The sequence below is a fragment of the Gavialis gangeticus genome, unplaced genomic scaffold (assembly GCF_001723915.1).
Source record: "Gavialis gangeticus isolate Ggan-Ray unplaced genomic scaffold, GavGan_comp1, whole genome shotgun sequence".
Taxonomy (NCBI): Eukaryota; Metazoa; Chordata; order Crocodylia; family Gavialidae; genus Gavialis; species Gavialis gangeticus.
Genome location: NW_017729006.1, coordinates 15,298,947 through 15,322,650, shown reverse-complemented (window position 1 = coordinate 15,322,650; position 23,704 = coordinate 15,298,947). Strand labels below are relative to the sequence as shown.

Genomic DNA, 23,704 nt, shown 5'->3' with positions numbered 1-23,704 from the left:
AAGCTGTTTTTTTCTACTCAATTATTTAAGCACTAGTTCTAAACTATGACAAGAAGTTTCAGACTCATCCTGGGAGCTTGCAACTGTAAGATGGATTAACTGCCCCCTCCCCAACCCCAACCCCAATTCCACAGACAGTGATTTTCTTGTATTAGCCTACCTCAGGTTTCCAGAAGAGGTAAAGTTAAACTGCCAGTGGCCTCTGATCATTAAGACCACATTGCTTCAAACAACTGAGTAAGTTACAAAACCTGGTGTTAAATCTGTATACTTTCACTGTTAAGTCAAAAGGACTGCTAGCTAAGCACCAGGAAAAAAGAGCTACAAATTATTTCATTTGCTTAGTTAAATATGCCAACTAAAAATGTAAAGCTTTAAAAACACTTGCAGTATGCCTACCTCTAAAAGAATAATTTTAAGAGGAGCTTCCACTTTAGTTTTGTGGAAAGTTTCACCTAGTAGACAAACTTACCTATTTGTAAGCATCCTTTGATCTGTGCTAACTGTAAACATAGCAGTATGCAAGTGACGAGGTAAGGCACCTTCACTGAGGGCAAGATCTTGCATTTTGGTAGCAATTTCTTTATCTCCTTCCTTAGAAAATAAAAAAGGAAGATGATTACTCTAGTAAGGAGTTGCTCAGCTGTTTTCTTTAGACTATACAATTCATTAAGATGCCATTTCTCTTGACAGATGTATGATTTTGTACAGTTCTGAAAACAGGTAAAAAGGTATGCAAGGAGGATCTCAAAAGGTCTTCAAGTGACTTCTCTGCTGCAGTAAAGCTAAGAGCTCTAGTCAAGTCATAGCAACAGAGCTTCCACAACCTGCTCCAAGCACTTAAGAAATGCCATGTCTAGAGTACCATTAGTCTTAAAAAAAAATTAAATATATAAAAGCCAAGTTTGAGAGAAACCACATCCTTTTGTAACCTCAGTTACTGTCTATGGACTTAGAGTAGGACCTTAAAAAGGTCAGCTGAATTAGTTAAGACTACCTAAAAGAAACAAACATTCTACTTGACCTTCAAAAAAATAGAACTATTTAATGGTAATCCGGTCTACTTCCCCGTAGAACCAGATAGCAGCAGAAGTGTTAGAAGTGCTTGCATTACTACAATAGTAAACATAATATCCACCAACATTTGATCCCATCTATGCATACAACCAACTGTATAAGAGACTTAGTGGCATTACTGCTTCTTCCTATACTTGCCATGAACGTGCCAGTCAGCTCGTAAAATTAAGAGCAACTTCAAATAGGAATGATTATGCATTGCCACTATTACATCAGGTAAGCCTAACAAGAACTGATAGAGCAGTTGTTGCACACAAGTGTTTCAAGTTGTTGTCAACTGAAAATCCCCAAATGTAGAGAGTCTAACAAAAAACCCATGTCTTCAGTCATTTGCAGCTAAACTCTTGTAATACCAGATTTGCTGCCTACATCCATCTACTCCATCCAATAGACATTTCAGTTCTTAAAAGAATAGCACTGACAGCTGTATACCAGCTATTTCAAAATTCTGAGAAATTTACCTCAAGTGCTGAAATTGGTTATTTACATTTTAAAAATCAAAGACCCATTTGAAAGCTCAGTGAAGCCCACTTGACAGTTAGCATGCTATTCCCAGTGGTCTTTAACCACCCCTGGCCACCCCACCAAGTCTCACCTCTATTATCGCCTTCATTACCAAGCCAGCTCCTTTTACAATTGCCATGGAAGGATGCTACAAGAAGGAGTTATAAGTTAGTATGAAACATTATATAAAAAACTTAAGATTTTTTTTTTCTGTTAATGAGTGTGCATAATTTGGATATTAACAACAGGAGGAAGATTCAGGTAGTCAACCAATGACTGCGGTGCTGGGTGTCATCAGGAAGGCTTTGGCTTCTATGACCACAGTCTGCTCTTTGGAGAGAAAGAGAGGCAGCAAGCTGTTGGGAAGGGATGGCCTCCACCTCTCTCCATTGGAGGAGGCTTGTCTCAGCTAGACTGGCCAACCTGCTCCATAGGGCTTTAAACTAAGCCTGCTGGGGGATTTTGGGGGGGAAGAAAGACAGGTTACTGCCACTGCTGGCCCACTGGGTGGCCCTTGCAAAAAGCCAGCAGACCAAGGTACATAAGCGTTCCCACCCCTGGAACAAAATGTAGGCAAAGCAAGGGCCCCTAAGGGGACACTTGCATGTCTATACACAAATGCCAGGAGCCTGGGCAATAAGGAAGAAAAAGGAAGTTGTTCTCCTGCTAAATGCAAATAACTAACTATGATGTCACAGGGGTAACAGACCTGGTGGGACTCCACCCATGACTTGACCACAGGTAGATGGCTATACCCTGTACAGGAGGGATCGAGTGGACAAAAGGGGCGGGGGCATAGCTCTCTCTGTCAAGGAAAGCTATGCGTCCCTGCAAGCTGACATTGGCACCCACAGCAGACAACCTGAGACCCTCTGGGTTAAAATCTGTGGGGAACATGACGCAGGGGATACTATGGTGGGGGTTTATTACAGACCCCCTACCCAGAGTCAAGACCTTGGACCAGGAGTTCACCAGGGAATTGGCTGAGGCTGCACAATCCTGGTGTATAGTTGTCATGGGAGACTAACTACCCAGACAACTTGTGGGAGGAGTGCTCAGCTAAATCTGAGCGGTCGCAAAGCTCTCTCATGTGTGGATGACCTTTGACGCAGGAAGTCTACAGGCCGACAAGAGGTAAAACACTGCTTGACCTCGTACTGGCAACCATGGATAACCTAATTAGGAACCTAACAAATCGAAGGGAAGCTGGGCGACAGTGATCATGAACTGATCACCTTCACCATCTGCCATAAAACTGGCAAGTCAAAAGTCCTCCACTTCAGGAAACCAGACTTTGACAAGCTAAAGGAGGTTTGTCAGAGAGGCCTTAAAAGGCCACAATCCAGTGGAGAGAGGAGTTCAGGACAAGTGGTTGCTCCTCAAGGGAGTAATTCTGGATGCGCAAGCAAAGTCCATCCTGTCTCGGAGGAAAGGCAGCAAAAGGGCACAGCAGCCCCCTTGGCTCTCCAGGGAACTGGCGGACCTCCTGTGTGTTAAAAAGGAAGACCTACAAAAGGATGAAAGACTGGAACTGCCACCAAGGAGGACTATTCTGCTTTAGTCCGGATTTGCAGAGAGTAAAAAAAAAAAACACATCAGGAAAGCCAAGGCTGTGATGAAACTCCAGCTAGCTACAAATATCAAGGACAATATCTAAAAAAAGGATTTTTTTTTTTTTGTGGGAAGCTGGAGGAAGAGCAAGGGGAACATTGGACCCCTGCTGAACCAGATGGGACAACTGACAACTGATGCCCAGGAAAAAGCCAACTTACTAAATGGGTACTTTGCGTCAGTTTTTCCCCCACCAGTTCCATGGGATGACCCTGCCCACTATGGGTCAGCGAGGCCCGGGCAAGGGAGATTCCTTGCCCTCCACTGAAGCTGACCTCATGAAGGAACACCAACAGGCTGGATACCTTTAAGTCAGCCAGCCCTGATGGGTTACACCCAAGGGCACTCAGGGAGCTGGAGAACATCATAGCCCAGCCCCTGGCACAGATCTTTGAAAACTCCTGGTGCTCTGGTGTAGTGCCTGAAGATCGAAAGAAGGCCAACGTGGTGCCTACCTTCAAGAAAGGGAGGAAAGTAGATTCAGCAAACTACAGGCCCATCAGCCTGACCTCTATCCGGGGGAAGGTCTTGGAAAAGATTATCAAGGAGGCCATCCTTAACAGACTAGCTGAAGGCAATATCCTGAGGGATACCCAGCATGGGTTTGTTGCGGGTAGGTCTTGCTTGACCAATCTCATTTCCTTTTACGACCAGGTGACCTACCACTCGGACAAGGGGGAAGAGATTGATGCCGTATACCTTGACTTTAAAAAAAAAAAGCCTTTGATCTGGTATAGCCAAGGAGGTGATCATGGGAAACTGGCTAACTGCAGCCTTGATGTCACCATGATCCGCTGGCTGGGGAACTGGCTCCATGGTAGAACCCAGAGGGTGGTGGTTGATGGGAACCAATCATCTTGGTGTGCTGCAACTAGTGGGGTCCCACAAGGCTCTGTCCTAGAGCCTATACTGTTTAACATCTTCAGTGATGTGGACATTTGGTATTGTTGGCAAGCTTGGCCAGTCTGCTTCTGACACCAACTCTGGGGTAAAGCATCCACACCTGAGGATAGGAGGGTGATCCAGGCAAATCTGGACAGACTCATGAAACGGGCGGATGAGAACCTGGTAGTGTTCAACACCAAAAAAAAAATGCAAGGTTCTCCACCTTGGGAGGAAAAACCTGCACCATGCTTATTAGGCTCAGTAGTGTTACGCTAGTTAGCACTACAGATGAAAAGGACTCGGGGGTCACGACTGACAAGATGAACGTGAGCCTTCAGTGTGATGCTGAGGCTAGTAAAAGCAAGCAAAACACTGGCTTGCATATCCATAGATACTTCTCAAGCAGATCCTGGGATGTCATTCTGCTGCCTTGGTGAGGCCACAGCTGGAGTACTGCATCCAGTTTTGGGCTCCACAATTCAAAAAACAGTGTAGAGAAGCTTGAGAGGGTGCAGAGGAGAGCCATAATCAGAGGTCAGGAAAACACACCCTATGATGAAAGGCTCAGAGCCATGGGGCTATTTCAGCCTGGAAAAAAGTGTAGGCTCAGGGGTGATCTGGTGGCCATCTATAAGTTTCAGGGGTGCTTGTCAGGATCTGGGGGAATGTCTGTTCACCAGAGCCCTCCCCAAGGGATGACAAGATTGAACGGTCACAAACTCCACTGTGACCGATTCAGGCTGGACATAAGGAAGAACTTCTTCACTGTCTGAGTCCCCAAGGTTTGGAACAGACTGCCGCCGGAGGCAGTTCAGGCACTCGCTTCGAGTGCCTTCAAGAGACATTTGGATGCTTATCTTGCTGGGATCCTATGATCCCTGCTGACTTCCTCTCCCTGAGGCAGGGGGCTGGACTCGATGATCCTCCAGGGTCCCTTCCAGTCCAAATGTCTATGAAATTTATGAACTGGTATCCAGCTGTACTAAATGTAATCTATAGTTCTTTGGAAAAAAGTGGTCCAGGGAACCGAAAAAAAATTACAAGACTACCTTATTCTTCCGAAGAACAGTTTGGATAAGGCTTTGTATTAGTATCAGCTTACTATACCCTGCATAAAGGCAAAAGTCACCTATATATAGCAAAAATTCCACAATTCTGCATTTCCCACCCACTGTCTTCCCCACAACTCGGAGAAAGGGTGCACCAAACAACGACCAAAGTATTTGGAACCAAATACTGCCTGCAAGTGAGGTGGTGCAGGCTCCCACCCTGGGGGTTTAAGAGGAGGTTGGATGACCACCTTACTGGGGTCATTTGACCCCAGTGCTCTTCCTGTCATGGCAGGGGGTCGGACTAGATGATCTGCTCAGGTCCCTTCCGACCCTAGAAACTATGAAACTAACTATGAAACTATAAGCTAGTCAAAATATGCAGATGACAAGTTTCTGCAGAAACAGCACAGCTAATTAGGAGCTACTTTCTGGTTTTAAAAGTTGGTTTATAGACCAGGATTCCAAGTTAAAACGGTAATCAAATAATTCCTGTGCAGTACACTGTGGCCCCACTGCTGGATTCCCACTGACTGGTCCTATGATCCCTCACTTAGCAGGCTTCTAGCTGTCCCTCTAAGTCATGTCTTATTATCTGGAGAATTTCACTGATGTTAGAAGTTGTCTGACTATTGCCTACACAATAGTCAGACACTTTCACTACACACTTTCTCCTGCCCAGTACACCAATGTAGTGTGAGCCGAGGACCAGTTTTGGAGAAGCCAGTAATGGAGATGTTAGCTCTAGTCGAACAGAGAGCTGAGCCAACAATAAGAAATGTACACACTAAAAAATCCACCACAAAAAAGTTCCAAAATCTGCCAGAGTCTAGACCTTAACCAAAAATGTATCCATAGTAAGTTATTGGAGAATTTCCACAACCTTATTTTTGTTCTTACTTTGTAGTAGTCTGGTAAAATAAGGTCTCACCTGAAAGAGTTTAAATAGTGTTCTCCCATTAGATGCTACCATCTCTAACAACATATCAAACTGCTGCCCTTCAGTTGTTTCACTATATGGAGCACAGAGGGCAAATGTAAGGAAGTCCAGAAGTGAACTAATAACTAGGGCACCAGTCCCATGATCCTGAAATATAGAAAACAAATAGCTTAGTACCGTCATGACCTACAAATCCCATCCTGTCATGTCTCCCCACCTCACACCAATTTCATTCTAATTTGTAGTCAGTAGGCAGGGCACCACAGTCAGGGGGGCACCACACATGTGAGCAGCAGCACCCCCACTGACCAATCCTCACCCCAGGGAGAAGCAGTGCCCAGCCCACCCCCTGCCCCCAACCACAACTCAGGAGGAGCTGGGTCAGGCAGGCAGTGTGGCCAGCAGCAGTGGTGCCTGTTTGCCTGCCTGGTGTACTGTGCCATCCTGCCTCCCTGCTGGACTGAGCCCCTGCCTGCAGCAGTGCTGCTGACTCAGGGAAGGACTACAAAGTTTGCCCAGGGTGCCACTTCCCCACTAAGGCCAGTTCTGTCAGTAATATTTCAAGATAAAAAGCCAATTTTCATTACTTCCAAGTGTGACAAAAAATGCAAGCTCTTCCAGAGCATGCCACAAAAGAAGAAACAAGTCTAGAGTAGCAGCAAAATCTTAAGAATATAGTTGAAAGCAATCTGTGCTTTAAAGAATACCAAGCCCCTCAAGTACCACAGATCAAGTAAGCTGCTGCTTTCTTAGTATCTTTTTTTCAAACAAGAAATTGTTTTAAAGCTAGGAACCCTTACAAAAAGGAGGAGTTAGAGCAGCAACTTATCAGAGAAATTAAGTAGCTCTGCAAGACAAACAGCTTAAGATTTAAGTCTGCCCAGCTTCAAAATGACTGAAAACTTGTCTCGGGGTCACTTATGGTTAAGGTTTTGCATTTTAATAATTGATCACTAAAGACTAGAGCAAGCATATTTAAAAAACATTTTGATTTTCATTATAGTAAGAAGTTGCTCAGTCACTTACCACATGGGAATTAAATTTCTCTAATAAGTTCTCCAGAAACTTCTTTGAAGAAAGAAGGGAAGCTTTGTTCAGCTGCTCTTGCCGCAAGTCATAGTCATCATGCATGGGCTGAGATAAAGAAAGTATTTAAAATACAGTCATCCTTTAGCCCTCAAGACATAAAAAACAACAACAAACAAACAAGACACTTTACAAGTCTTATACTACAGCAATATCAAGAGACTTGCCACAAAACTCATGACAAGTTGTGGCAGCAAGTCCCACTTCAAAGTCCGTCAGGAAAACTAGTAGGCTAACTACACAGAGTTATAACGTTCAAAACTAGAGACAAGAACCTGTGAAAACTAGTTATAATACACTGCAATTTCTACACAAACCCACTCTTCAGGTCTCTACAATTTGGGTTTCGTTTAGTTGTCAAAAAAACAAAAAACCCAAAAGTCACTGAGCATAATTCCAGTTAATACTTACACACATGAGGGCACACAGCATGTCAATAGAAGCATGGGTTACTCCATCATTGTTCCTTTTAAGAGCTTTTACCACCTTCACTCCTAGCCGTTCCCGAAATCTTTCGAGATAAGAAGTACATTAGCAATAGCATTTGTATAATTAGATTTCGGGGGGGGGGGGTCTCAGTTTAAGGTAAAAAGGGGAAATCCTCATATCCCCCTGTATATTTGTCTATCCTGACAGCTAGTAGCCTACATTACAGACATATGTAAAAAAGGAACCAAGTCCAAGACACTTATTGTCAAGAAGAGCAAGCATATGAACTTGGCAAATCAATTACCAGCAATACATTATTTATCCTTTCACGTATTCAGCATAATGTTCAGTTTACTGAATCCTCAGTAGCCCTCTAACATACATTCTCTGAATACAATAAGAGCTGAACTGACTTGCATTATGAAGTCATTAACTGCAAGAATGAGAAGTTGCGTCTTGAAGGGAATTAAACTTCACACCTTAAACTGCTGAGCACTGTATATACCTGCAGCCTTTAAACTCATTAAAAGAGTATGCATGTGAGGAATTCATGAGTGCCAGATGATCTTGAGTATAATTCCTCCTAAATATGTTAGTAGCACAGAACAGTTTGTTTTTTTTAATATTCAAAAAAAAAAAAGACAGCCACCTACAGATTTACATTAAAATTTAAAAAAAAAAAAAACAACTAGGTTTGTGTAGAAAGAATGAATTCATAATTGCACCAGATGCAATATTCTCATTTCTTTTCCTATTAAAACAGCAATAGATACCTATTTGTGTTTTCAACTGGCTGAGCGTACGACCAGCAGAGACCAAAATACACAGACTCAAGCAGAACCAAAACTCTTACTGTTATAAGTTAACAGCATGACTATTTAGTCACTAATAAAACTGCAGTTTATGCTACCAAAAAGATCCAATAACCAAGCTTCTACAACAAATTACTTTTCTATGAAATTTTACCAGACCCACTGAACCCCAAGCTCTGGCCAGAGTCCAAGCTGATCTTGAAACAAGGAAAAGCCTTTTTAGAACATTAAGTAGTTTACTTTCAGCATTTCAAATTAGGTAATGAGCTACTTACTTCGGAAGCTGAGTAAAAGCAAGGAAGCCAGCTTTTGAAGCAACTAGTCTTCTTACAGCTTGGAACTGGCTTTCAAGCTCTGTGTTAGATGCTGCAATGTCTCCTTCTTGAGACAGTAATGCCGTTATGGCATTATTAATCAATTTCTCCTTGTTTTCTGAGAAAAGGCCCTGTAAAGATGGACAAGGTAATTAACAAAAGGCCTTTACACATTAAAAAGGATAATCAACAGAAGATTAGGATAAAGGTTTAGTCTTACATCTTGTGTTACTGCATGCAGAACACCACTGTACGAGATGTTAGCATTGAACCTGAATACAGCATCTGCAAAATTGCTATCTGCAAGGAGACAAAACCAGATGCCATGAGCTCAGCTCAACATTTAACTCATTAACTACCATACCAACAAAAAGATTTTGTACTTTGTAATGCACAGTGATCTTAAGCACACTTACTGGGAGGGGAAGCTAAGAATCTGAGATGAAGACTCTCTACTTCCTCATCTACAGGCATGCTAAGTAATCCCCAGCGCTGGCCTTTCTGTGTTGGAGTCATTTTCACACAAACATCTCTGTTACCAGAAGCTCTTACTCCATCCAACAAGCTAGCCAACAAAGAATCTCTGGGGGAACAAGATAGGAGGCAGTGAGAGATAAAAGATAACAAAATTGCACATGCTTTTTATCCAATATATTCATTTAAGTTTCAGTAAGGTTTCACCTTGCTAAAAAAAAACAAAACACAACAAAAAACAGACTTACAATGACTGAATCATGAGTGCATGCTTAAAGAGAAAAGTTTTGTATTCCATCTTGAAGTAGAACTGGTTTACACACTGTGGACTAGACCAGGAGTGCTCAGCTTCTGGCTTGCGGGCCAAACCATCACATCTGGCCTGCAGGGATCTCCCCACATCAGGAAATTTGGCAGCAGGGGAGAAGTAGCCATTAGTATGGCCACTTTTCCCCCTGCCCAATCTGCAAACCCTGCACTACAGGCTGGGCTAGGCCACAATCCCAAACCTCTCAGGTCTGGACTGGGGCTGGGCCACACCTCCTTCCCTCTTTGCAATGGTGGGTTGACACCTGGCAATGACTTTTTCCTGCCCCCCACTCCGAGTGGCATGGTTGGAACTTGGCTATACCACCTTACCCTACAGAACTTGGCCATAGCCCCTTCCCTCCCAGGGGCCCATGCCCCCACACACCCTTCACAGGGCCAGGCCAGACTCCCTTCCCATTCCATGAGGCAGATCAAGCTCCTTTCCGCAAAAGGGCTAAATTAAGGCTGGCTTGACCCCCCTCTTCCCCCCGCCCCCCCCCACGGCCTAGGTCAGGGATGGGCAAGATGCGGCCCACCAGGCCATTCTATCCAGCCCACGGGGCCCCTAAAAAAAAAAAAAGTTTAGGAAATCAATATACATCTGCCCCAGCTGCCTGTCATGCAGCCCTTGATGGCTTGCTGAAACTCATTTCGGGCAGAGGGCCACTTACTAACTGCCCGCCCCCGACCTAGATGGTGCCCACCTGTGTCAGATCGGGAACACTAACTAGATCTCATCTGCAGATGGACCAGGCACTGCCTGTCTGATCCACTAGACAAAAAGGCTGGAGCACCACTGGACTAGACAATGCAAAAAAACAAACACAGCTTCTGGCATTTGTTGCTTTCTTTATTCCTTCAGCTACCTCTGGGCGCCACATGACTGATGGGTTTTTTTTTTGGTTTTTTTTTTTATTTGTGCATAGACCATCCAGACTGTTGTGGACTGAAGAGGGATAGAAAGGAGGATACATGACCCCTAAATATTCAACATTTAAAAGTTTTTAAATGAGTACTAAGTGAGAAAGCCTAACCTTATTTCCTTCCTCTCCAATTCTAGCTCCTGTTTGATCACATGTCCTAAACAATATATTTGTCATCAATACAGTGAGACAGCCAGTAAGCCTTACATCTTTAACTGACTCATCTTCAATTGGATACCTGTACAGCTGCAGGAGACCAGCTGTTTCTTTTTAGTGGTTAAGTCAGCAAAACAGTGAAAAATACCTTGGACTGAAGTGGGCCCAAATCCTGCCTGTGAAAGTGTTATTTAAACCTCTTGGCCTACCCATAGGTCATCATTCTATTAGTTTTACATTTGAAATGATTGGTAATCAAAGAATGCAAATACCTCTCTGTTGAAGAATATTTCCGGATTTGTCCCTTGATAAATTCAATGGAAAAAAGCTGTGGATTTTCACCATCGCATACTAGCGCAAACACCTGAAAAATGAGTCCGTGAAACAAAGATGTTATACGATGAAACATTTTTCTGCTCTACTTCAGGGGGTTGTTAGTTTAACAATGCAAACAGCAGGGAATCTACTTTATGTTACTATAAGCAAACTGGGGTAGATTATTAAAAAGAAACACCACACACACACGATACTGTTAAACATTGTTTGACAACAGATTTCCAATTATGCATTCTGCATATATAGAATGTAGGCCAGCGTGCAGATATTAGTACAGTCAGCTATCAAAGGTCAGTGTCAACTTTCAGTCTCTCCTCTTGTTGCTCTATAGAAAATAGGTAAGCATTCGATTCCTTCCAAAGGAAGGAAAGTTGGGTGTTGTTTTTGTTCTGGTTTGTTTTATTTTTTTTTATTTAAAAAATTGGGGGGGGGGGGGAAAGGAAAAAGAGAGAGAAAACAGAAAGCCAGAGATCATGTTACCTACCTCTTCTAGAGGCTTCAGAGTCACGATATTATAGGTAGCTGGATCCCGTTCAACTAAGCATGTTTCTGTAAGCGCCAACACTCTTCTTACAGGTTCCTTTAAGACCCAAAAGTGCACACATTAGATATAGAGTGTATATATGTTTTAGCCCCCTAAAACATGTTACTTGCTCAATTAAAATATACAGGTCTTACCAAATGTCGTGGTGTTATTTTCTGAACAACAAATTCTGCTAAGGATGTGATGGATTCATCATTGCTGTATTTCCCAAAGCGAAGGTTCAAGTATTGCTCAAATTCTATAGGTTCTTTTCTTATCCGCAAGGAGATACCTATGTAATTACCAGCATGTTCTATTGCACTTTTGATAATTTCTTCCCTTTGCTCAGATGCAAACAGGTGCTGCAAATTTTACCAAAAGTTAGGTTTAATACAATAAAAGTGAGCATGGAGGTATGAATTTTTATTTGCATAGTTGAAAGTTTAAGACCATCAAAAAAAAAGTCAGAGTGTATGGCAGTCATCTTACTGGCAAAGAGTTTCATTAGAACTTGGTGTGGCCCAGCCCCAATCCAGGTAACATCATTTCACAAGTAGCACACACTTTCCTCCTCACTCACATATACCCATCAGCATTAGCAACATTATCAGACTTCCAAGCAGCAGTTTAGATTGTGCCTTGGCTTACTGATTAAACAAGTGAATTTTCCTAAAAGAAAAATCTGAAGTATGATATTGCACAGAAGTTTCCGAGCACCGTTTCCCATTTTCTAAAAGTGGTGGAATATTCAGGCTTCAACCCTTTTAATTACTGCTGACAAATGGTTCATTAAGTACTCAGGTTTAAGATAATTCCTACTGCAGAATTCTTGTTTCTTTGTGGGCCATCTCAGATGCTGACACTGTAGCTTCCAGTAAGCAGTTTTAAAACGCTTATTTTAAATATTGTACTACAGCAAGTTTAAGGTTTAGCTTAATGATTAGAAATCAAATTTAAGACACTGCCAATGCCGGCTACCACCAGTGGGTCCTTATTTTAGGAGAGAGCTTGGGAAGGTGGTATTGCCAAGCACATCATGTTTAAGTTAAACAGCCTCAAAGCCAGTTTGGTTTGTACTCTCCACAGCATGCATACATCACTTCCCTGCAGAGGACAGTCAGATGTGCTGACAACTCCATAGGATTCAGAAAGTCTTTGATCAAGTGCCACAGTTAACTGTTGATCTAAACCAGTGGTTCCCAATCTTTCCTACCGGGTCCTATTCGTAAAGATCCATGGCCTGTCCCAACCCACACCCCCCCTGGCCCTGCTGGTGCCCGACCCCTACCTCCCCTCCACCACACCTGCTCAGGCCACAGCAGTGGCTTTGGCTCATGTGGGCAGTAGCAAAGCAAGTCCAGCCCTGGTGCAGGCTGGAAGGAGGAGGGACCTGTGCCACCCCCACTGCCCTGGGCTGGGGTTATCACACCATGTCAGGCCACCTGGTCATGGCCCCTCCTGCCCCCAAGCAGTGTCTCCTGGCCACCCTGCCCCTGTGAACAGGTACTGGCCCCAGTGCTACCAGTTCAGCCACACAGCTCTCCCCTCTGCAGCTCATGACCCTTTGAAATATTCTTGTGACCCACAGGCTGAGAAACACTGATCTAAACTAGTTTAATCTCTCTCAACTTGTAGTTTTAAGAAGTACAAAATACAACAGACAGTTATGCAACAAATTTAACATTTTTATACGTATGGGCAGACTATGAAGTACTCACCAGTCTACTAAATCCTCCATAAATTATACAGAAGCCTCCCTGATAGTCAGAGAGATCAACAAAGCCTTCAATATTTCTGTAGTCATAGGAACATAGGACTTTGTTAGTTCCAGGATTAATCTGGTCAAACCCTCCAGGAGTTACTTCCAGAATCACAGGTTTTCTTGTGTCACTCCAGTGATGCTTATAACAGTTATATCTCTATGGAAAGAACAGAACTGCTGTTAAACCCCTGAACAGGTATTTTTCATTTCTCCTGAACCAAACATTTGGCATGGACATGTAGAAGTGATCAGTGTTAAAAAAAAAACACACCAAAAAACAAAAAACAAAACTTATTCAGCAGCTTTCTGATGTTCTGGCAAAAAATGAAAAAACAGGAGGAAAAAAAAAAAATACAAAAAAGTAGTTAAATCCTTTAGAGTTCTTCCATTTAGCTGAAACACCAATTCATGGTGGTCTAAAATTTTAATCATATGAGGAAAACAAATTACTCAAAGCAATTGTGATTGAGCCATGGAAGAGAAAGGCAGTAATTGAGACAGTTATACTGCACATTTTTAAAAAGGAAGGGTGGTATTTAATCCTCATTTCCTCTCTCTTGCATAAGTGGTAGATGCATAGAGTCACAGCATGTTCATCTGTAAGCTGCATAGGGAAACAAGGACAGTCATCTAAGAAACCAACTGTTGTGCAAGAAAAACTACTGTTCACTCTGCAACTAGCTAGAACTAGTTCAGGGCAACTTCAGTATTATCATATCCAAGGTTATATTCCAACTATAGCATCAGTTTCAGTGAAGGATCAAGTATCATAACCAACAAACACCAAGAAAAAAAAAATTATGGCTTCTTCCATGTAAACACCACAAGATCATAACTATTCAATCACCACCTTGTAACCCTTATTGAAGTTACTGTAAGTGACAAACTCAACCCTATATCTAATACAATACTGACTTAAAACAGAATCTACCACATTCCACTGAGTTATTAGGATGTCAATTATACTACAGAATGAACTTGTAAAGTATCTACTTCAAATTATTATAAGATGTAGCTTTAGGAATAGTAATGGGTTAGGGTTAGAAAACAGCAGCATTAATAATATCATGAAGGCTGGTTTATAGAAGACCAGCAATTTGACAAGCCGTTGTTCAGGTAGATTAGAGCTTAGTTTTTTTAAACTGTTCCATTACAAGCAAAAAAGGTAATAATCTATTTTTTGGAGGCTGATTTAAGATGGTGCTTATCATAGGAAGAGACAATATCCCCCTCCACAGCCACCTCCCTCCTTGGTCACATTCAAGTTAAGTATGTTGTGCCAGGGAATAAGCACCATTAGAGAGAGTTTAGCAAAGGATGGAGACTGATGACTAGATAAAAAATTAGGGGTTTTGGTATTTATATTTTTTGGTAAAACTGCTTGGCTGAATCCTTCACTCCAGAGACAAGTCTTTACTATATACCAGAAAGTCAATATAATACTCCTTACTTATGATGTTAGAAGAAGTCATCAGCTCCATCTTCTAATGTTTCACTAACGGCCAAAAATATTGAACAAAATTCTAACCCTTTTCCCACTTGTTTTATAGGTTATGAAGTGGGCGACAGATGGCAAGAGAGAAGTATATGGTAAAGTAAGCCAGAATTAAAATGGAGGCTCACAATTTTCCTGAATCTGTGCATATCCAAGAAGACTGCGACTTCTTTACACTTATGTCAGCTCTTATTTGCCTTTATGATGCTTAAAGCAACGTATGTTGTATAATGGCACTCACTATTGCACATCATAAACTTCTGTACAGTTTTCTAAATTTAAAACCTAAAGATTCCATTAAGAATTGAGGAGTTATTGATATTCTTTGTACGTCAGCAGTTGGACATTTTTCCATTTCCTATACACTACGGGGTGTTGTTATTCACTGCAGCTGGAAGTGAAGTCAGGTACCCAGGCATGATACCATTTTAGGAAAAAAAGACAGCTTTATTTCTTTTAGTGAAAATATGGTCTTTGATATGCATTCAAATTAAACATGAAATCTGATTCACTAAGGAGTCCTTTCTAAGAGTTTTGCCTGTTCTTCCTGCCCCCTCATCCTCACCCAAGGCCTACACCACTTAAGTTGCAAGCAACCGTCAAGTCATAAGCTTCCATACTAGTTGCTTGTCTCTGTATGGAAAGGTTCACTGTACGCACTTAATGATTCGCATGTACCTTTTTTAAAGAAACCGCAAAACAACTATAGGACTAGGCATTAAGTATGAAGAGACTTGCAGGCTTAAGCTTCTTCACAAAATTCTTAAATACGATAACTGGGGCACTTGGGTCAGATACTTACCCTTCCTGTGATTTTTCCTTCTGAGAAGTCTGTCCTGAATCTCTGTAAAACAAAGCAAAACACTGGTTACAACTCAAGTTGTAGTGACAACATGTTTTACTATATTAATTATTCTGAAGTAGCGGGGAAAAAAAAAAACCCAAAAAAACCTCAGCCTTTCAAAATGTTAAGCTATTTGCATTTAAGTCAGTTGTTCTCAAAAGACTTAACAATGACCCCTTATGTTTCAGGTAAAAATAAAGTTCACTGGTAGTTGCCAACTCAATGGCCTTATTGCAGTAACATCTACAATATGCATACATTGATGTGCAAATAACTTGACTGCAAGAATACGTATGGCTGCCTTCTCTCTCATAATGCAAAACAACATCATTTAAACAAACACACACAGTTAACAGTAGTTTGGCAAGAGTTCAAGCATCCTCACTCTTTAAGCTGGTAATTTCTTACCAATGTTTCCGTAAGGAGTTCAGTTCTGTGCTCTGTGGAAAACTTAAGAGTTTCAGACTTCTTTCCAGTCCCCTTACGAAACGTGAGGCTGAATTCTGTTCCTTGTCCCCTTCCAACAGGAGCAATACTACAGATATCACCATAAGGCCACTAAAGGTACACAAAATAAAAAGTTAAATTACTGTGTTCGCGTTTCACAAAGTCTTTAAATGCTTTTAAGCAATGAGGCTCAGTGTAGCCATGTGTAATATTTCCTATTTAAAAACTAACTAGAAATTCAAGAGCTAAAGAAGGAAGAGCTATTAATATATGTTGCTTTCTAACTAATAACTGAACATCAGAGGACTAAGTTTGTAATCCCTCTTATCTCCTGCATCCCCCCAAAGGGAATCCCACAGTAGACGTGTTAAGTTGTCCTGTGATAGATAACCTTTATCTTCCCTCATGTCCTACAATATGAACACAGTTTATTTTGTTAATTCAAAGACTCAGCGACACTATAACTCGGTTGTTCAGTCTAAGAAATGTAGACTAATTCAAGATGATAATTCGAGACTAATTCAAGATGATAATTACCTATATAATAAGATTGCAAACAATACCATTTTTCCAGTTATGTTTAGCATTTCCTACAAAAGGAACCTAAGAGGCTAAAATAAGTGCATGAAATTAAGCATTTGTGATATTTTCCCATAAGCAAAAAGACAATTACTATGTGATCATTACCTGATTTGTAACTTCTAGTGTGTTTGGATTGTATGTCGTAATGGCATGGGTTCCAACTGAAAAGACTCTTTTGTACCTAAAGAAAGAGATTAAGTGCTTGGTTTAAACAAGGTTTTCTAAAATCTCAAAGGGGGGGAAAGAAGTTGAATATGCAGATTTTCTACTGTAAGCACAGTGATACAAACCAACTTTTAGTCCATATTATAGTGGAAGCACCTTAAAAAAATACATTAATTCTGCATTCAATAGAATAGGTGGATAAGTTTGCTAGTATACAGTTTTATTCTTTATTTGTTCCACTCCCCCTGCTTGATTTACTAGATATAAACAAAACAAAGAGTGTAGCAAGTAATATTTAAAAACAAAAGCCACTTTTCCTCCCTGTATCTATATAGGTACAAAGAAAAGCCTAGTCACAGTGTATTACATTACAAAATTCAATGCTTAAATAAAAAAAGCATCCCATTGCAAAGTCAACGTTGTACTAACATCTAATGACAGCCAATATGGAGAAGTGGAAGAGAAAGAGATGACTTGCGTTTATATCTTCAAGCTACCTTAAAATGCAGAGGGAGCCAGAAGTATTGATCAACAGCAATGATCAAATGCTCCTCTCTTGCAAACATACTGATGTCCAAGCCAAAAAAAAAAAGTGTGTTAAAACTGCCCCCCAAAAAACCAAAACTAAACAAAAAACCCCACAACTTAGGCGTGTGGTCAAAAGAAAAGCCACTTGGAACAAGTTTACAACAAGTAGTTGTATATGGCATCTGTTCCAATCTTCCTTTCCCAGGATTTCTTTGCTGGGGCAGGATGGGCTTCACCTCTCTCCTAAAGGCAAGCGTGTCTTCTCTTCCAGGTTGGCTGATCTCATACAGCGAGCTTTAAATGGGCCTCGCCAGGGGGAGGGGGCCGCAGGAAGACGTGGAGACACCACCCGAGCAAGACAGGTTACAAATGCAAGGAGTGCCCAGGTAAGAAACAGAGGTCCAGACAGTCTTCCAAACAGAGGGGTGGCACACGCAGCTAGGAAAGGCCTTAAATGCCTATATACCAATGCTTGTAGTAGGGGGAACAAACAGGAGGAACTCGCCCTCAGAACAGCCAGTTCAGACCCAGACATAATAGGGCTTACAGAAATGTGGTGGGATTCATCCCATGACTGGGCAGTTAGCATTAGGGGCTATAGGCTTTACAGCCAGGATAGAGAAGGAAGGAAAGGTGGGGGTGTGGCGCTCTATGTCAAGGAGCAATACACATCCTCTGCCAGCAGAATGGGGTCAGAGGAGGCGCAAGCTGAAGTGCTCTGGGTCAAGATACAAGGAGGCCGTGGGGAGAGGGATCTAACAGTGGGGGTCTACTACAGACCCCCCAACCAAGGGGAGGAGCTAGACCGGGAATTTTAAGTCCCTCTGCAAGCTGGCCTGAAAAGGCAAAGGATGTAGTTGTCATGGGTGATTTTAATTACCCGGACATCTGCTGGGAGGAACAGTCAGCCAGGTCGGACCGTTCCAGGTGGTTCCTGGCTGAGATACAGGACCTCCACTTAATCCAGGAGGTGCACAGTCCCACCAGAGGAAATGCCCCGTTGGACCTGGTCCTGGCCACAGGCGATGACCTGGTAAGGGGCCTCCAGGTTCTTGACCACCTGGGTGATAGTGATCATCGCTTGCTGGAATTTACCATCTAGCACAGGGTGTCAAGGGCCAGCAGCAAGCCAGCAGCCCTAGACTTCAAGAAGGCCAACTTCAACGAGTTGAGGAGAGTAGCGGGAGAGGCACTGGGGTTCTCGAGAGTAGGGGAGCTCAGCGTCCAAGATGAGTGGTTGTTCCTTAAGGAGACTACACTCAGGGCTCAAGGGGTGACCATCCCAACAAAAAGCAAGGGGGGCAGGAGTGCCCAAAAGCCCCCCTGGCTCACCAAGGGCATCCGGGAATGCCCGACTGCCAGAAAGGCAGCATACAACTGGTGGAAGGGGGTGCTACCTCCTCTGCTCAGGCTGGATGTGTTCAAAATCAGCAGGTCCAGATGCTCTCCACCCCAGGGTGGAGAGGGAACTAGCAGGGGTTATTGCAGGGCCCTTGGCACAGCTTTACAAGAGCTCGTGGTGCTTGGGCCAGGTGCCAGATGATTGGAAGATAGCCAACATGGTCCCCATCTTTAAAAAAGGGAGGAGGGAGGACCCGGGCAACTACAGGCCCCTCAGTCTTACCTCAATCCTAGGGAAACTCTTTGTGAAGATCATCATGGAGCACATCTGCAATGGGCCAGCCTCAGAGATGATGCTCAAGGGCAACCAGCACGGTTTCATTAGGGGCAGGTCATGTCAGACCAGCCTGATTGCCTTTTATGATCAGAGTCACAAAAGCATTGGATGCAGGTGTCACCGTGGATGTAGTCTCTCTGGACTTCAGCAAGGCCTTTCACACCGTCTCACACCCCATTAAAAAACTAAGCGACTGTGGCATTGATGCCTACACAGTCAGACAGATTGCAGATTGGCTGAAGGGTCACACTCAGAGGGTGGTGGTGGATGGGTCATATTCAACCCGGGGAGAAGTGGTCAGCGGAGTCCCCCAGGGCTTGGTCCTTGGGCCCACACTGTTCAATCTCTTTATCAGCGATTTGGACAACAGGGTGAGAAGCACCTTGTTTAAATATGCTGATGATACCAAGATTTGGGGTGAGGTGAGCACACTAGTAGGGAGGGAAAGACTGCAGCAAGACCTGGATAGGTTACAGGGGTGGGCTAGCAAAAACAGGATGCGTTTCAATACTGAAAAGTGCAGGGGTGCTGCACTTGAGCAGTAGTAACCAGCAGCACACTTATAAGATAGGAAACTCCCTTCTTGAGAGCACGGAAGCAGAAAGGGATCTTGGAGTCATTATTGACTCCAAGATGAACATGGGCCGACAACGTGAGGTCATGGTTGGCAGGGCTAACCAGACCTTGTTGTGCATCCACAGGTGCATCTCAAATAGGGCCAAGGAGGTGATCCTCTCCCTTTACGTGACACTGGTCAGGCCACAGCTAGAGTACTGTGTCCAGTTCTGTGCGCCCTACTTCAGAAGGGATGTGGACAACATTGAGAGGGTCCAGAGGAGGGCCACCCACATGATCCAGAGAAAAAAAAAAACAGGGCAGACCCTACAACGAGAGGCTGCGGGACCTGAACCTGTTCAGCCTTCACAAGAGAAGGCTGAGGGGGGGCCTGGTGACTGTCTATAAAAACTCACTAGGGGGCGGGGATCAGAAGGGTTTGGGAGAGACCTCATTTTCCCTAGCACCCCCTGGCATAACAAGGAATAACAGCCACAAGTTGTTGGACAGTAGGTTTAGATTAGACATCCTTAAGAATTACTTCACAGTCAGGGTGGCTAGGATCTGGAACCAACTTCCAAGAGAAGAGGCTTAATGCCTACCTGGCTGGAATCATTTGAGCCCAGTTTCTCTCCTGCCCAGGCAGGGGTGTCAGACTTGAAGATCTACAAGGTCCCTTCCAACCCTACTTCTAAGATCTGATGCTAGTAAAATCATAACTGGAGTATGACAGGTAAGTCTGGGATTTCAGTTCTATTAGGATATTTATATTACAGCCTGCATCACCACCCATGTATAAGCTTTAAAAAGTTCATGTATTATGCAGTTAATATTAAAAAAAAAAAAAACAGTTTATCCTAACTTCACAAAGATACCAAAATTTCTTGCCTAAATATGAAACTATTGATAAAGGCTAAAAGAAAAGAACTACATTTCAAGGGTGTTTATGGATGCTAGAGAAGAGGCATCTCATCCGCTTAAGTCTGTTGAATAGTGCCTAGATACGGTGGTTCTGTTAAAGTGACAGTATAAGTTACTTTCAGGAAGTCAACGTTGTACAGTGTCAATTTAAGATCCCTGAAACAGGGGAGTCATCTTATAGTAAGTGGCTGGGAAAGTCAGTTATTTTATGATATTCTTTGATTAGTCTCATATTTTTCAAAGAACAGCTCTGTTCCAAATGTTTGGAAGCCACATTAACTTCACGTTACTGCACCCCTTCCCTTAAATGCATTCTTTACACTTTAGCTAAGGAGTGGGCAAAATGGTGGATCTGGCTAGTAGCCAGACTCCATTTCCCAGCAGCTCCTGCTCACATTGCTGCAGCCAGTTTCCATGGAGACCCCAGCAGCAGCCACAGCCTCCCAGTTTCTGTGGAGATTGCAGCAGCACTGGCAAGGCACACAGCTGGGTGGAGAGATGCTTCAGGGCCAGGCTCTTGCAGCACTGACAGCGTGGTCCAGAGCCAGGGTAGAGCTACTGTCCACTCCTCACATGCCTCTGCTCTTTTTGGGGAGCATCTAAACTGAAAAGGAGCCAGCCACTTCCCCCCCCCCCATAGACCCATGTCTCACTCTTCAATGACGCGTGTGGAAACAAGTGTGTCCATACAGACCTTTGGGTGATACTACTTCTAAGTTCGAGTCATAGTAAGTATTGGTTAGTAATATGTAGCAGGAAGAACTTGGAAGACACTTTTTTTTTTTTAAATATGGGAAAAATGGGTACTACCAGCTACCCAGGCATAGATGGTATCTTAAAGTGTTTCCTTAGACATGAAGACACTCTATAAGCAAAGCATCAAGAGAAAGAAAAGCACATTTAAATCCAGTACTGCTTGTGTCATGCAAAAAAAGTCCCTTTTTACTAAGAAAACTTCAAGTTTAATTAAGTGACAGATTCTTGAATTCTACCCATCTCAAACTAATCTTGAGTCACAGGAAAGAAGACTACGTCCAACTGCCTTTGTTAAACATCAACATCAGGAAAATGCAAGTATGGATCACTTCTAATATTCATTCTTCATACATAGTATGCCACTTGCTTGTGAAGGCAAGTCGACAGTTCTCATTACACTAAACACTCCCACTCTGCATTCTGGGGCTTTAAGGGTATCCATGCCCCACTTCCAATCTGAAGTCTTCATAAAAGGCTAGTAAAAACCATTGATCAAGTTACTGAATTCTTAGCAGAGGTTCTCCCAAAGTAAGTTCTGCCTATATTTCATATATAATGGCATTTAATTTGTACAAATGTCATTAACCTATTTCAGAAAATAGCGATGATAATAATGATGACATACACATGACAAAACTGTACAGCAGTTGCACATAGTTTTTAGATCTCTATTCAAGCTTTTGTTAGCCACACACTTCAGTACTTGGCTGTGCTGAGGCTATAACCAAGAGTTAATGTTGTAACTAATGATGATACCTAATGGCATATATGAAGGTTACCTAAACTGGCAACTGGAGTAACTTTAACTATCTGTTGTATTTTCCAAATGCAATTTGTTATCAAAGTATAATTATGCTATTTAGCCTATACAGAAAAGTATATTAGTTAGAGGTGGCACAGACAATTATCATATTCCAATTCAGGCATACCTGCAAAAGCAGCCAGTAAATCAAAAGCTGATGTACCATTTCAAACTCTGGCTTCTGGTACTCAGCCACTTCCTTTTACTACCAACTCTGTGATTGCACATGCATTTCCCCTTCTGCCACCTCTTTTATTCATTGTTGGAACACACCCCCTTAGTATTTAAAAGGGTTTCCAGGTTTCAGTAAGGTTTTTATACTGCTTTCAAAAGCCAGCTTCAACCCCTTCTAAAAATAAGACTTGTAGGAAGAAAAGAAAAAAGGGTAGTTGGGAAATTGTAACCGTAGCCATTTATGGAAAATGAGAGCTTCTTGAGTGAGCTCTAAGGACTTTCCTTTTAAGTCAAATGGATCTGTCATAATAAAAATCTGAAAGCTTACTCAACTCACTATACCTATCCCACCCCCAAACACTAAGTCAATTAAGTTTCCACTGCGGAAGGGTTACCTCTGTCAGAGAACAAGTAGCATATATTATCCAGTAATAGCAAGTGGTCCCCTCCACACTCACCCTAGCCAGACACATGAGAGATCATAAACTAGTTTTGAACTTGTAACGCAATAGAAGTTCAGCGCACATGAACTAGTTTCAAAATGGCTGAAACTGGTTTAAAGTTAACCTGGTTGGATGTAGCATCACACAGAACTGATCTGGGTCAAACCGGTTTATTGAACTTCTGTCCCAGACCCCTTCCTGGTTCAAGTTAAATCTCAGTCCCCCCAGCATGCTTTCTAGCCCTGGGCTTGGCTGTGCCATCTGCTCCAACAAAGAAGGGTTGAGGGGACTGCAAACCCCAGGTGGGGTCTGGAGCCCGGGAGGGGGATAAAAATACACCTTCCCCACTCAAGCTTCCTGCTGGCTATGACTCTGGGCTACAAGTCCCAGAGGCACCTGGAAGCAGAAAAAGTCCTGCTGCTCTGACTCTAGACTGCACATCAGAGACCTCAGGGGCACCAGGTAAAGGAAGCAAACACACTAGCCATGCTAGCGACATGCCAAAGAATTGTGGTCTAGCACCCCGTGGCTTCTGGCCTGAGCCACTGCAGGCATGTGGCTGCATTTCCTGAGTTAAAAGTATGTGTCCAGATGTTTCTCAGTTCAATCTGTGCAGCTTAGACTAACCTGCAAAGATTGAAAATTGAATCAGCCTTGGGCTTTTTGACCAACTGTACTTAGCCAAACAGCTTTCAAAGTGGCCAAAACCAGTTTAAAATAAGACTGGGTGGCTGCAGTATCAGACTTAACTAACTTAGATTAAATCAGTTTATTGAACTTCTGTACCAGATCCCCTCCAGCTTCAAGTCAACTCAGTCCCCAGAATCCCAGGATTCTTTGCACATCCCCCACAGCCTCCCCCCCTCTCCTTGCTGGGTGGGCAGTCTAGCCTTGGCCCAAGCCATCTGCTCCAGCAAAGCAGGGAGGTGTGCTCTGGCACCCCCTGGCTTCTGGCCTGAGCTACTGTAGGCATGTGGCTCCATTTCCAGAGTCAAAAGTGAATGTCTTGTCACTTGCTTATCAGTTCAATCTATGCAGCTTAGCTCAACTTGTGAAGATTGAATCAATTCAGCCTTGGGCTTTTAGGCCAAGTACAGACAGTAAAAAAAAAAAAAAAAAAAAGG

General features: G+C 42.9%; 1 protein-coding gene across 2 annotated transcripts in view; it reads right to left on the bottom strand.

Moving 5' to 3' along the window:
* The window catches only part of DNAJC13 (DnaJ heat shock protein family (Hsp40) member C13), a 104,257-nt gene that overhangs the window by 57,103 nt on the left and 23,450 nt on the right, over window positions 1-23,704 (bottom strand). For both annotated transcript variants that reach the window (XM_019508849.1, XM_019508850.1), the window contains exons 3-17: window positions 16,664-16,739; window positions 15,938-16,087; window positions 15,488-15,529; window positions 13,147-13,347; window positions 11,584-11,790; window positions 11,390-11,485; window positions 10,842-10,933; window positions 9,124-9,290; window positions 8,928-9,007; window positions 8,669-8,838; window positions 7,564-7,663; window positions 7,093-7,200; window positions 6,058-6,213; window positions 1,673-1,729; window positions 473-594 (exon numbers count right to left, since the gene is read on the bottom strand). In XM_019508849.1, coding sequence (XP_019364394.1) covers window positions 473-594; window positions 1,673-1,729; window positions 6,058-6,213; window positions 7,093-7,200; window positions 7,564-7,663; window positions 8,669-8,838; window positions 8,928-9,007; window positions 9,124-9,290; window positions 10,842-10,933; window positions 11,390-11,485; window positions 11,584-11,790; window positions 13,147-13,347; window positions 15,488-15,529; window positions 15,938-16,087; window positions 16,664-16,739 — 1,824 coding nt within the window. The remainder of the gene's footprint in view (window positions 1-472; window positions 595-1,672; window positions 1,730-6,057; window positions 6,214-7,092; window positions 7,201-7,563; window positions 7,664-8,668; window positions 8,839-8,927; window positions 9,008-9,123; window positions 9,291-10,841; window positions 10,934-11,389; window positions 11,486-11,583; window positions 11,791-13,146; window positions 13,348-15,487; window positions 15,530-15,937; window positions 16,088-16,663; window positions 16,740-23,704) is intronic.